Below are 15,142 nucleotides of genomic sequence, written 5' to 3'. Positions count from 1 at the left end.
GAGTGAGGCGCCGCTCCTATTCTATTCTATTATGTATATATATAATCACCTCTTCTATAAGCATATTAATTGATAGAAGTTATTAGGGAAAGTTGGATTTTTCATTCTATAACTTAGTATTAGTATACATTTTGTTATATTGAATACAAAATTTTTATTAATGATTTCCAAGTTACGAAATTTTTATTTTTAGTCCTTTCGTCATATTTCATCAGTATTCTACCAGAAAAACGGTAAGCACATAGTAGCAATCCAAAATACTAAAAAAATCTAATAAAATGACTAAAAATGAGATTTTTTTAATAACTTACTGAACCATTAATAAAAATCTTGTAAATAATATGAAAGGGATGGAAGAATTAAAGGCGACGTGCTTAGCATTTGTCTACTAACACAAAAGTGACATAATGACCAAAAGTAAAAAAATTTGCAACTTATACAATCATTAAATGAGAATTCCGTCATCAATAGAATGAAAATATAGTTACCCCAAATATGAGACGAAAAATGTTATTTTCTCAAAATTATTAAATATCTTCTTTTCGAAATTTAAAAGTAACTTTAGAAGAGTTTGAAGGCTGGATTCTTTTGCATGCATTTAAAGGTAGATTTCAGTCTCTTTCTGGTCCAAATACATTATGAGGAAAAGTATATAGAGAGAGAGATCATGAATTAAGATTTATCCCTAGATAGTTGTGATCTTGTAATTTTTAAAAAATAATATTTCTGATTTTATGGTATATTTTCGATAAATATTTAATAGAAAATATCAGGTGGACATCAAGTGCATGGGATCCAAATTACTATTTTTGAAAAATTTTGGGAATCAGAAATGAGAATTTATAACTATTAGGCCCAAAAATAAAATGCCCTAACGGTCACGTGCTTGCCGTTAAAATATCTAACGTAAAGATGCTACAGGATTGAAAGTACAATTCTTACGGAAGAAAGCATAAAAATTTCGGAATCAATGAAATTAAAAATAAAAAAATCTTAAATTATGAGACGAAAAGTGTTGTTTCCCCTTCTAATTCTTTTTTTAAAACAATCACGAAAAAGGAAAAGGATGGCAGGCGCCAGGCGGGGTTTGCCTCACAATAAATCGGAAGCCACTTGCACAGGGCCGATGCTTTTATTTATAATTCCGCCCCTAACAGCTGGATTACCTGCTCACTCATTAAAATAGGCCACCTCCGCATCGTCTTCTGCTTTTGTTTGATATTGACGGCTAAAACAACGACGTCCTGATTAGTTAACGTTTTCATTGAATACAATTAATTATAAAATAAATGTAATATAATTATTATATAATTTATTATTGTTTTTGAACTGTATATTATTATATAATAAATATATTATATTTATTGTGCAATTGATTCTGATTTTAGTGGAATCAAATTGAATTAAAATTTCTCGATCTAGAGTTTTATATAGCGTTACAGATGTAATAACTCCAGTAAGTGTAATGACGGTAGCCCGAATTCTAGACAATTAGGTATGGAAATAGAGGGAAGGAAGAAGAAGCTAGAGAATAGAGATGGGAAGTGAATGGATAGGGTTAAAATTCTCATCACTTTTGCAAATAAAGAAACATAAGTGTATAAATATATGGAGAAAAATACAATGTACTCTAATTAAATATGAGAATGAACAAATGCTCGTAAATAGAAAAAATAATTATCTCCTGTATATTAGGAATCAAAGCAAATTGACCCCCTATCAAAACTATTGATAGGGGAGTAATTTATTTCGTTTTTTAAAATATAGAAGATAATTTAATGATATTTTTTTAAAGGAATGTTTTGCTCGTTTAACGTATTCGCAACGGTAAATTACATTTAAGCCTAAATATAGTACAAAGGCCTTTTTGAAGATAAAACAGAGCTAATTAACTTATGAAAAATTACATAAGTTAGTGATTACTAATCGGGAAAAATTCAAGGAGCCCCCTATGATATTGAAAATGTTAAAAAAAAATTTATGAAGAATAAAGTATCAATCACACTCCCTATGATATGAAAAAATTTGAAAAACCCCCTGAGGACAAGAGTACTGTAGCACACGCGCCACTGATTGTGAATGTGGGTTTGAAATATTTTTTTTTTGATAATTTTGCCCTTACCTCTCCATAATATAATATTAATAATATATATAATTTAATAAATTTTAAAATAATACATAAATACTTTATTAATAATAAAATATAGTTTATACATACATATATATTTATAATAATATTTTTCAATATAATAATTTTGATTACATAATTAAATTAATTTCTTAGAAAAAAACGATGCCAGCGGCTGCCATAGAGGAGAGCAGCGCCCTCCTCATCCTTGTATATTGACGATCGCTTAACGCAGTGACGGCAACCACCATCACCCATCTATCAAGGGCGACCGCGTTGCCCTCCTCTTCTAGACGACATAGATCGCCTAGACGAGGGGGGGGGGGCTTAACGTTGGGCCCTTTACAGGGCAGTGGGGGTGGGAGGGAAGGGGAGTGGGAGTGAATGATTATTATTTTTTAAAATAATATTTTTATTTATATAAATTATAATAATATTGATGTGTATGGCCTAAAAGCATTTGGCCTAAAAGAGATCGCGAAACCCAAGCCAAGCCCATCAGCCCATGATGAAAATGTCCCACTGAAGGACTGCCAGACTCGGCTCAAGAGGGAAGCCAGTAAATGGCTTGCCAGACCACAAGCCTGCCCTCCAAGCCTAGCCCAAGAGAAGCGAGACGTCCCCAAGGCGAATGACTCCTTGACCTAGAAAGGCTCCCTGTAGAATAGGAGTCATCACATAAAAGGAGTCCTCCCCCAAGCAAAATCCCCTAAAGGTTCCGTTTGAGGAGCCAAGCCAAAGTACCCTAATAACCTCTCGTCAATAAGTGACCGACAGCATAAGGGGCTTCATTTTAGCCAACAAAGAAGACAAAGCTATTTTTTTCGGCCCTATATGTGGAAGAGGCAGGGTTTCTTTAACCCACTGGCTAGGAAAGGACTAGGCATGAGGGGAAAGGACATAAAAATAGCTATTTTTCCAGTGTTTGTGAGGACAAAACAGAAAAATCTTTTTCAGCTCGCTTGAGACGATAACATTTAACAAACACAGGTATTGTTACAAGCGTACCATTAAAGTGAAAAACCATAAAAAAAACAGCCAAAATTCTGAAGGACTTGGGAAACAATTGGTTCAGAGGGACCTTAAAAAGACAGGCGACCTCTGAATAAAAGAATAGGAAAACGCAAACCTGAGCACAATTGTGCAACGAAGAAACATAGATAATTAGGTGGGGGATGGAATGGACGACTCGTAGGAGAAGGAGTATACACAACAAAAGAAGAAGGGATGTGAAATTCTTGAAACAACTGGTCTATGGAGGAGGTCTTTAGAGTTGAGGATCCCAAGTCTATCAGTCACTGGGGCACCCTCTCCTCTTTCTCCTCCTCCTCTTGGTGAGATCTCCTCTCCTCTTCCCTAGGAGGAGATCCAAACACCTTGTCCTCCTCAAAGGAAGGCCCAAGCGTCTTTTCTTCTCTTAAAGGAAGCCTTGGCTCCCTCTCTTCTTTAGGGGAAGAACCCTCACCCCCATTCTCCATTCTCCTTGTTAGAGTCCTCGCTTATCAAACGTATGACAGCAGTCGTCGCCTGTCTTAGGCTCCTCCTCTGGCCCCTGGTGAATCAAGGTAAGACAAGGCTTGTCTTCCTTGAGGTGGCTTCAGTTAGGGGTGGGCGAACGGGTCGGGTAGTTCGGGACCCGACCCGACCCGATCGGATAGCAACGAAGCGGATCGGGTTTATCGGATAATTTGTCAGGTTCGGGTTTAACCCGAACCGACTAAGAGTAGTCGGGTTCAGGTTCGGGTTGTAATTTTCTACCCGAATAACCCGATCGGGTACCCGATCGGAATAAAAAAAAAATTAAGTCAGTTTTTGTTCTCTTCTCTCCAAGCTCCAAACGGGTTCCTCTCCTCGGTTTTTCTCTCTTCTTTCTTCCTCGGTTCCTCCAAGTCCAAGTCTCCAATCTTCTTCTTCCCTTCCCCGACGACCGAGCCACCACCGCGACCGAGCCACCACCGCGAGTCCGTGAGAGTGAGACCGCGACCTTGCGTTCTTCGCCGATAGAGTTCGTCGTTGCTTTTGCTAGGTAATTTCTTAATAATGGAGTTATGGTGATGCATATTTTATGAAATTAGATTAGATTTTTGGTTAGTTGTTGGGTTTGTCTTGCATTTTAATTTGAAGGTTTATTTTTATCTTTCTATGCGTGTTAAGTGTTTGTTGAAATGACAAATTGAAGTGTTTGTTGATTATGCTTGAAAATTTGAAATGCTCTAAATTATCCATATGATTGACATTATTTGTTGGACATTATTTGTTGTTGGACATTATTCTTGGGAAATGCTAATGGAATTATTTGAAATGCTAAGGTTTAATTTGGATATTATTTGTTGTTGGACATTATTTGAAATGCTAATGGAGTTATTTGAAATGCTAAGGTTTAATTTGGACATTATTTGTTGTTGGACATTATTTGAAATGCTAATGGAGTTATTTGAAATGCTAATGGAGTATTTTGGACATTATTTGTTGTTGGACATTATTTGAAATACTAATGGAGTTATTTGAAATGCTAATGGACATTATTTGCTTTAGGTAATGCTTTTATTTGGTAAAGTAGGAAGTAAAAGTCATTCTAGTCTTGCTGTATGGTATTAGTTGTAGTTCTAGTAGATGGGATAACTCTTATATATCATCTAAAATATATGTATATTGGACGAAGCTTTACTTTTTCGTTCTTATACTTTGCAGATTGGAAATATTGATTTCTCAATGGACGGAATTGGAAGTCACTCTCAATCTCAGTCTAACTCGTCACCGAATGCCCAAACTGTAAATATGGATGGATTGGAAAATCAGGTTAGTGGTGATCATCTTGAGCATTATATAGATGATAATATTGATAAGGTGTTGGAGGGAGAGGATGAGGAGGAAGATCTTTTAGGTGATTCTAAAAAAAGAAAAAAGAGGGTAGTGACTTCTAGATCACCGTGGTGGGATCATTTCATTAAATTTCATTGTGAAAAGGATAATGTCCAAAAGGCTAGGTGCAAATATTGTAGTAGAGAGATCAAAGCCGATCCAAAAGCACATGGAACAGACCTTTGAAGAATCATTATGAATCTTGCAAGAAAAAACCCCAAGAAATCACCAGAAATCAAAATAGATTATCTTTCCAACCAACTCGCATTGGTGATAGAGATGCCCCTCTTGTTAATTGGAGATTTGAGCAAGACAAAACTAGAGAAGCTTTGTGTCACATGCTGGTTGTAGATGAACTTCCATTTAAATTAGTCAAACATCCTGGATTTAAGAATTTCTTGTCTGTTGCATGCCCGATGTTTGCTATTCCATCAAGAAGAACAATAACAAAAGATATTTTCAATATATATGTGCATGAAAGAGCAAGATTGAAGTCGTTCATTAAAGATCATGCTCAACGGGTTTGCATCACTACAGACACTTGGACATCCATTCAAAAAGTCAATTATATGTGTCTCACTGCTCACTCTATTGATGATGATTGGAACTTGCACAAAAGAATTTTGAACTTTTGTCCAATTATCGAGCATAAAAGTGAAGAAATAGGTAAAGGAGTAGAAAAATGCTTGCTTGATTGGGGTGTTGACAGGGTTTCTGTATCACTGTTGATAATGCGTCTTCCAATGATGGGGCTATTGTTTACTTGAAAAAGAAGTTTGAAAATTGGGGGCAAAACATTTTAGGTGGGAGATATGTGCACATGAGGTGTATGGCACATATAGTTAACCTCGTTGTGCAGGATGGTTTAAAGGGTGAGCATGAAACTATCTCTCGTATTAGAGGGGCCATCAGGTATATTAGGAATTCTCCAGCTAGGTACAAAAAATTTCAAGAGTGTGTTGAATTTGAAAAATTGGAAACAAAAAAATTGTTATCTCTTGATGTACCTACTAGATGGAACTCTACCTACTTGATGTTGGAGACGGCTATAAACCTTAAGCTCGCATTTGATGCTTATGAAGATGTAGATCTTGCCTACAAGACTGATCTTTCGAGACAACCATTTGATGGGATACCGATTGATTATGATTGGGAGAGGGCAAAGGTATTGGTGAAATTTTTAAGGTACTTTTACAGTCTCACTTTGCGCATTTCTGGTGCTTTGTATGTCACATCTAATCTGGTTTTTCGTAAAATATGTGAAGTTGACTTGCTTCTCCGATATTGGTTAAGTAGTAATGATGTTGAATTAAATGAGATGGCAAGAAAGATGAAAGAGAAGTATGATAAATATTGGGGATCAATTGAGAAGATGAATATGATTTTATATTATGCCGTGATCCTTGATCCACGTCACAAATTGGAGTTCATTGAATTTAGCTTTGATAAATTATATGGTGGTACTGAACAAAGCAATGTGATGAAAGAACAAATGAGAGATGGACTTTACGAGTTGTTTAATGATTATAAGGTGAGATACGGTCATAGTCTTCAAGGAACGCTAGAAAGCCCGGAATCATCATTTAGTCGTGTTTCTTCATCATCTTCCTCTTCGGTTGGGACATCTACGCAATACACTAATTGTGAAGCGACTCGTACGTTCAACATCGAACAAGAGTTCAGTATGTACAAGTCAGGTGGAAAAGGGGATCGAGTGAAATCAGAATTAGAGAAATATCTTGGTGAGGATGTTGAAATGCATAGAGACAAATTTGACATACTAAATTGGTGGAGAGTAAACGCCCAAAGGTTTCCCATTCTTTCCAAAATGGCTCGGGATATATTAGCAGTTCCAGTCTCAACTGTTGCCTCGGAATCCGCATTTAGTACCGGTGGTCGTGTTCTTGACACTTTTAGGAGCTCTTTGTCTCCTAAAATAGTGCAAGCGCTTATTTGTACTCAAGATTGGATACGAAAAGACTCCAAACCAATTAGCATTGAGGAGGATTTGAGTGAACTTGAAGTGGTTGAGAAAGGTGTTTATTTATTTTTTTTCTTGTATTTTGATTATTATTCAATTCTATATATTCTACTTATATATTTTACTTGTCTAACTACTTTCTATTTTGTTGTAGAGTTGACTAAGTTGGGGGTTGATTCAACAATTATTGACATTTAATGGTGCTAAGTGCTAACTGGTACTTGTAAATTTTTGACAAGGTATTAAAACGGTAGAACCTCATTATGTAATATTAAATTTTTAATCTGTTTGACTTTCTCTAATAGTTTTTCCACTTTGTATGTTTAATGCTTGACAGGTCGAAGACTCAAGGATGAAAATGTGATAGGAGCTAGTTGCTTTTTCAGTCTGTAGGCATGGAGTTTTAGTTAATGGATGCTTTATATTATCTATGTTCATTGCACTTTATGGAGATGATTTGTCATATGTATATTTGCAATGTATGTGGCCATCTTTTGAATTAATGATTGAAGTTGGATCATGTTTTTAGTCGGATGCTATACTTGACTGTCAGGTACCCGAACCTGACTGTCGGGTACCCGAACCCGACGGGTACCCGATTGGTCGGGTACCCGACTTAGTCGGGTTCGGGTTCATTTTTTTCAAATCCGACGTGTCAGGTACCTGACCCGAACTACCCGAACCCGAACTACCCGACCTGATGACCACCCCTAGCTTCAGTGGGATCATTGCCCAGAAAGGTTTCCTTAGAAACGCACTGATTCACCAGAAGAAGACATTTGAAGAAAAAGATGAACTTTAGAAAAACAATAAGGAAGAAGAATACTTACTGGAGATGAAGATGGAAAACCCTTGTGCTTCAAAAAGGAATTTTTGAAAGAAGAGAATGGAGGAAGGTTACGTTTAGCCAAGATAATAGCTGAAGAAGTTAAACCTACGACCCTCTAGTAACCGCACAGGAGTTGGCGGTTACCACGCGCGTGGGAGGATGGTTACCAAACATAGGCAGGATGGTTACCCAAATGTCGCTTAGCCTCGCAATAATTATGGTTATCAAATCAAGCTGACAAAAAGCTGAGATACACTTTCAAAGTTACAGAGGGTGGCAGAAAGAAACTGGTGCCAGAGTATTGAAGAAGGGTCTTTTCTCCTCGCACTACAAGGGCTCCTACTCTAAGGAGTTAAGGGGCATCCTTCCTCCTTAGAGTGGGGAAGACTGAATGATGTGCATGACCCAAATGCACTTGGCCAGAAGAGGTCGCAAAGCCCAAGCCAAACCCATCAGCCCATGATGAAGACGGCCCGTTGGAGGACTGCCAGACTCGGCCCAAGAGGGACGCTTAGTAAAAGGCTTGCCAGACCACAGGCCTGCCCTCCAAGCCCAGCTTAGGAGAAGGGAGGCGTTCCCAAGGTGCATGACTCCTTGACTCAGAAGGACTCCCTACAGAATATGAGTGCCCATGTAAAACGAATCCTCCCCCAAGCAAAAACGTGCTGATCAACTAAGGATAAGATGGAATCGTACCTTATCCGCACGTATCTTATCCCTATTTCTCGAAAATACAGGTGATGTGTAGAGTCTCGACAAAGAGGGACGGCCCCTCTATAAAATACATGCAGCATCTCCCAATGGGGACACCTTAAAAAAATCTGAAAATTGCTTTGCTATTCTTATTGCAACTATCAATTCGCATTATAACTATATTTTGCTCACAAAAATTTTATTTTTATCTCAATTTCTCGCCATAATTTATTTTTACAATTATTTACTCCTAAATCCGAGACTAACTTGAGAACCAGAGTGCTAAAGTGTTGTTTAGTGTTGTTTTTCAGGTCCTATTTTTCAAGTTCTTTTGCGTATTCAGCCCAAGTCCATTATTAAAATCCAAAATCGTTGCACCCGTACTAAAATCACATGCATCAAACATATACAATATAATTGTATCCAACGTGTCATCTAACTCATGTTCTAAAGCCACGTAGGATTAAAAATCCCCAAGTAATTGATATGTCATGTCATTTTTCGATAATAATCAAAATTTTGGGCCGCCAAAGGATTAAATTTCACTGATTTTGAAACTTAATGCCTAAAAATAGGCATAATTATCGGATTAAAATTAATATTGAGAATATTTAACGGACCAAAAATTTTTCCTCATATATATAGAGGGGCATTTTAATCATTATTCTTAAAAATGTATGTCCAAGTTGACCAGAGGATTGCGTGAGTAAGGGGTAATTTTTTATATTTAAATTTTTATAATTTTTTTTTTATATTTTTCATATCACGGGGAATCAAAATGAATTTAACATATTTCTAATCTATAGACTTCACTCCTGCATTAAGCCTGCGCTAGAACGAACATGAGCTGTAGGATCCTTTACATCGCGGCCGTCCAGGCTAGAGTGGTCCGCACTTGTACCTTGCCCAAACGACGCCGCTGGACTTGGTTTCTAGGCAGAACGTCCTAGGAAACCGGCAGCATTTGTCTGGGATCCCTTTCATCTTCGTCCTTAATCCAACAACTGAATTTCCTTGATGCTTCCTTTTGATCGAGCCGTCCTATTTTAAACTTGAAGCGCGCGTTGCAGCTGTGACAGTATAAATATTTAAAGATTAAAATTATGTTAAATCACAACAAGCTCTCCTAAAATTTATCATAATCATAAATACCCCTTATCATTTGAAAAATTATAAATACTCTTTTGAAATTACAAATACCTTAACAAATACCCGATTGTGACAACTCATTGTAAGTGATTTTTGTACCTTTTCAAACAATAAAGTAGTATTTATGATTAAAACAAATCTCAGGAGAATTCATCATAATTTATCCTAAGACTTAAGTAATTATTTTTATCAAAACTTTTATGATTCGAATTTAGTATTTTTAAATAAAGATATAAATAACCCATGAGAAATAAAATATTGTAAGAAAGTGAGAGAACAAATAAATATTTACATGAAAATGAGAGAGCATATATAATTTGTATGCTATTTTTTAGTATAGTTAGCCAATAGGTTCAAAATCTTCATTCCGAATGAGTCCACACATATTATTTATGTGTTAATCAATCCACAAGGTCCTATTGGGGCTCAATTTGTTATGGGCCAGCACAAAAGTAAGGCTATCGGCCCACACGATAGTCCCCCTCCCACCCACCCACCCACCCACCCACCCATATCAATAGCTAAGGATAATTATATTTATATTTTCTGATCTATAATATATTTATATAAATTAATTATTTTTGTATAATTACAGAAATTATCCTTAACAGTCAAAAAGTAGGAATTTTTTGTATAATAATGTTGATGTTTTTTTTTAAATATATAATTTTTCAAAAAAACAGTTGTGATTTGTATAAACGATATTGACATTTCTGGCGAATGTATTTGTGATTATTTGAAAGATATGAAAGATTTGTGTAAATAAATTATAGATGAAGGAGTATAAATGTAATTATCCCAATCTAAATCAACTGAACTTTGGAAAGCCATTTGACTTTACAAAGTTGAAACGCTATAACTATGAAGTCACGAGTTCATTTTAAAAATTACAGGGAGTGTTTTTTTATATTATAATTATTAATTAATTATGATTAATAAAAATTGTTCTTTTACTTTGAACTTTAGTATACTGACCATTTCATTGTTAACTATTAAGATTCACAATGTAATTATAATTAATTCACAAAAAAAAAAAAAACCATCATGGGATTCTTGTTACTAACTAATTTATCTTTAAGAAAGTTTGTGGATCTTTTCAATAAATATAAACAACTGTGTCTTATTTATATGTAAATAAAAAATAAAAAATAAACATTTTTTGTGTGGCAAAATAGATTTCACAAAAGTGCTTGCATTATCTTACTAATTAATTTATTTAAAAAAATTGTGACTTTTTTGCACTTACATTTCTTAATATATGGTGTGCCTATTACACAAATCTTCCCTATTTTTTGCATAACTGCAAAAATCATCTTTAACAATCAAAAAATAGTGATAATTTGTGTAATGATGTTGAAATATTTTTCGATAGGGTAAGAGGGTTGTATGTATAATTTTTTGAAAATCTGTGGTGGTTTTATAAATAATATTGACATTTCTAATAGGTGTATGCGGAATTAACTTATCTAAAAAATATGAAAAAGTTGTGTAAATAAACTATAAGTCGGAAAGCGTAAATGTAATTATTCTAATCTAAATCAACTTAACTTCGGAAAGCCCTTCGACTTTACGAAGTTGAAACTCTTGTGATTATGAAGTTATGAGTTCATCTTAGAAATTATACGCGTATTTGTGTACTTTGCAGTTATTAGTTAATTATAATTAACAAAAATTATTATTTTAATTTGAACTTCAGTATACTGAAAATTTCATTGTTAATCATTAAGATTCACAATGTAATTATAATTAATCCACTAAAAAAATCATGGAAGTCTTGTTACTAAACTAATTTATCTTAAAAAGTTTGTGAATCTTTTCAAGAAATTTAAACAATTCTGTCTTATTTAAATGTAAATAAAAATAAAGAATAAGATATAGAATTCAACTAGAAAAAAAAAAGTTGAATACCAAAGAAATTCTACTTCCTATAATATTCTACTAATATTAGAAATGCAACAGTAAATCCAAGATCAGGGTGAACACTTATCAGAACAGAGTATGATAATTAGATTCCAAGAACAAGAGGAATCCAGTGGATATTTTGCAGCAGAACTGCAGAAGAAAAGTTAAAGAGCGAACATCCAAAAAGGACATGCATCGCTTTTCATAAGGTACAGGGCATGGGGCAACATCAAGATTCCAATTTCTTGCACATGTGAATCTGAAAGAACTGGGCTCTCACTATCTTGTACCAAACGGAGAACCCCCCCCCCCCCCCATGTGGGACTTGCTGGAGCATACTGCATTTATACCACCATTAACCCATTATTCTGCATATGGCCCTCCTCTCTCCAAACACATGGCAACTAAGCATCGGCTTAAGCATCATATTGTCAAACACAATTACACATGATGTAATTGACAAATCTCTGAAACATCATCAAGGGTCGGTCAATAATCATGAGAATGACTTGAGGAGGAACTCTATCGGCTTTCTTTTTTGGTTAATCTACTTCTTTGGTGAAGTAGGGTAATGGATTTGATGAGATCATGAGCTCACAAAAGAACAAACATTCATAAATTAAAGAAGTGGAACTATGGAGAAATTATCCACATCGCAACAAGTGATCTACCAGCAAAGCTTCTCGAGTATACAGAAGCTATTGCCATAAACATGGCAAGAACAGAAAAATAAATAGGTTGAATTATTATTAGTAATAAATACTTACTGCCACAAACTATACAGAACTTTTGTTGGTTTAATTTTCACCTGGAAGAAATGGGGTTCAGATTTCTAGTAAATCCACTGAAAGCGCCATAACTCTTCGAACTGAAACCCAGGCACCCCAGAAGCCCCTGCCTGTATGGGAGAAACGTCTTTTTCTTCATCTCCTCCGCTTGAGCTCTGTTTGCTGTGTAATGCAACTCGTGGGCTGACGGCGGCACCCGCCGTCTCCACACCCCATTCGCCGGTTTCACAGTAGCTGGAGCTTTCCTTTCTTTCTTTGTCTCTGTTTTGCCTTTCTTCTCGTCACGGGAGGATGACGGGGACAGCACCGGAGAAGGCGACGGCGACGATGACGTTTTCTTCTCCTTCACCTGGGAGAATGATATCGCGGACCAGAATCTCTCCTTGTTTTGGGTTCTTCCCTCGCTTTTGCTCCGATGCAAAAGATCCTTCAGAAATAACCACTTCTTCGAGTTTCTTCCAGATGAAGATGAACGCGATGAAGATGCCGAGCACGACGGCGTCGTCTCGCTCGACTCATTCTCCTTGGCTTCATTCTCTTGATTCGCGTCGATGGGTTTCAACCCATGCCATTCGAACTGTCCGAAGCGTAATGGCGACATGGATCTGGCTTTGCGGTGCGAGTATTTAGTACCCCGCACCCTCAGATCTCTGCCTCTTACATTTGTGACATCTACCGAATCCTCCTCATTATAGAAATCTACAAATGACGCAACGGTGTCCTGAGGCCTCTCTAGATGAGAAGACAATTTCATGGGTCGGATCTGACCGTTGAAGAACAGTTCATCAGCAGACGTCATGGACCCATTTCCGCCCGACCCATTAGGTGAAAACCGAGAAGAAAACTCGAACTCGAACGAGCCCGAATCAGAGGACAGGAAAACAGGCTCATAATCAGTAGAAGACGCTTTAGTTTTCGCATTCGAAAGTAGGAAATGCATTGGGCTAGCAGGTGCACTGAAGAAATAACCTGAGGGACCATGTCCCGGGCTGGACGGGGCGCTGACAAAAGGGGTGGAGCAAGTGCTGTCAATATCTTCACTGAAGCGCGGAGGGTCCGCGGCCGAGGAACCGCCGGCGGTGTTAGGGTCGGAGAGAAGCATTATTGGAGGGGAGTGGGCAAAAGGAGAGAGTCTGAGAGAAACTGAGGAAAAGAGTGCAGAATGTGTGGTCTGACTTACTGTTTGTTGGACAATGGACACGTAATTATTGTAGGCAGAAGCAGAGAAAGTGGTGCGAGCAGCTGAGCGAGGAGGGGCTGTGGCGCCTGTGCTCTGTTTCTCTATTTCGGTTTTTCGAGAAATTATTGGTTTAAGTTTACAAGGTTTGGGCTGGTCACCAACCTCGAGTAAAAGACTGATATGCCCATATTTACTCCACGCTGCATCTTATTAGGAAAGACATTGTTAGTTTTTTTATTTTATTTTGTTTTTTATTTAAATTACAATCAACTTTCTTAAACTTTTTACAATTACAAATATTCTCTTATTATTAAAAAATTATTAATACTTCTTTATTTTATTAGTCATCCAACAGCTAAGCACAATCCGTTAAACTTATTAGGCTTTCGTTCATTTTTGTGGTGAATTGATCCAAATGTCATTGTGGATTATGATTTATAATTTTATTTATTCTTGAAAAAATTTTATATACTAAGTGGATAATTTTTATAATTTTTAAAAAATTTTCATCTACCTCGCCATATTATTTTATAATTTTTTCTAAAAAAGTGTACTATAACGGCAAAATTGAGCATTTCAGGTCTCTATTCAATGATTACATAATTTAATCAATAATCAAGAGGTATTAATAATTTTTCAAATAATCAGAAAATACTCATAATTTTTTCAAATCCCATAAAAGTTGATTGCAATTTAACCTTTTTATGTTAATATTCTCCTTGATTTTCACTTAGAAGGAGAAATATGTCTATTTATTAGTACTTTAAATGAAGTATCCTAACATTATTTCATATGCACACATGTGCAAAATATGGAAAATTTTATTGTTTAAAATAATTCAAATCATATCTTGCCATAAATAAATAACTAAAAAAAATCTCAATATTTTGATAATTCAAATAAGGAATCAAATACCTAATAAATTCATGTAAAGTAAATCAAATTATAGTTCTTGATTAGTACACAAAGAAATCATCCATAATTTTTTTAATTAATAATATACACAATATTCTTGATTAATTAATTAATAATATACTCAATAATTTTTTCTTTATTCTCTTTTTATAATTAAGTACACATAATAAAATTTTGTATTATGCATATACATCAAGTATACCCTTTATAGTTAATTCTAATAAATTTTTGATAAATTATAGTCACGTCTCCTGAAACTTAGCATAATTACAAATGACTATTCAGTGTTCGACAATTTACAAATACCTCCTCATTTTAATGTTCATATAACAACAAATTCATTTCGGTAGATTTGGATTCAATTTCTGTTGTGCACTAACCAAAATATCATTGTAGATTGTGAATCATAATTTTATATATTTTTAGATTCTTTTAAATATTTTTGTGGACTAATATAATCTATAGATTATTTACTTTACTCATTTTTAATTTTTTTTGTTTTTCCAAAAATTTATTTTTTTTTATAAAAAAAATCAGTCAAGGTAAAATAACAATTTTTACCTTACCTCTACATAATCATTTTTTATGTTGAGTAGTATTTATAATTATCTTAAATTTCATATAGTATAATAGTAATTTATCCATAATCTTTTAAGAAGTAGAATCTTTTTTCATAGTGTCTGGATTTGTGTTTTGAGTGTTTTGTTTTGTATTT

The 15,142-nt window shown here is 35.2% G+C and overlaps 1 protein-coding gene across 1 annotated transcript; it reads right to left on the bottom strand.

Moving 5' to 3' along the window:
- Positions 1–12,138: 12,138 nt before the first annotated feature.
- On the bottom strand, positions 12,139–13,643 carry LOC105165200 (uncharacterized). Its single transcript, XM_011084126.3, has one exon. It carries the CDS (start codon positions 13,432–13,434, stop codon positions 12,349–12,351), a length of 1,086 nt encoding a protein of 361 aa, XP_011082428.1. The 5' UTR covers positions 13,435–13,643; the 3' UTR covers positions 12,139–12,348.
- Between the last annotated feature and the right edge of the window lie 1,499 nt (positions 13,644–15,142).

The sequence above is a fragment of the Sesamum indicum genome, linkage group LG6 (genome assembly GCF_026168435.1).
Source record: "Sesamum indicum cultivar Baizhima isolate 11 linkage group LG6, ASM2616843v1, whole genome shotgun sequence".
Taxonomy (NCBI): Eukaryota; Viridiplantae; Streptophyta; class Magnoliopsida; order Lamiales; family Pedaliaceae; genus Sesamum; species Sesamum indicum.
This window is presented reverse-complemented; position numbering and strand designations above follow the sequence as displayed.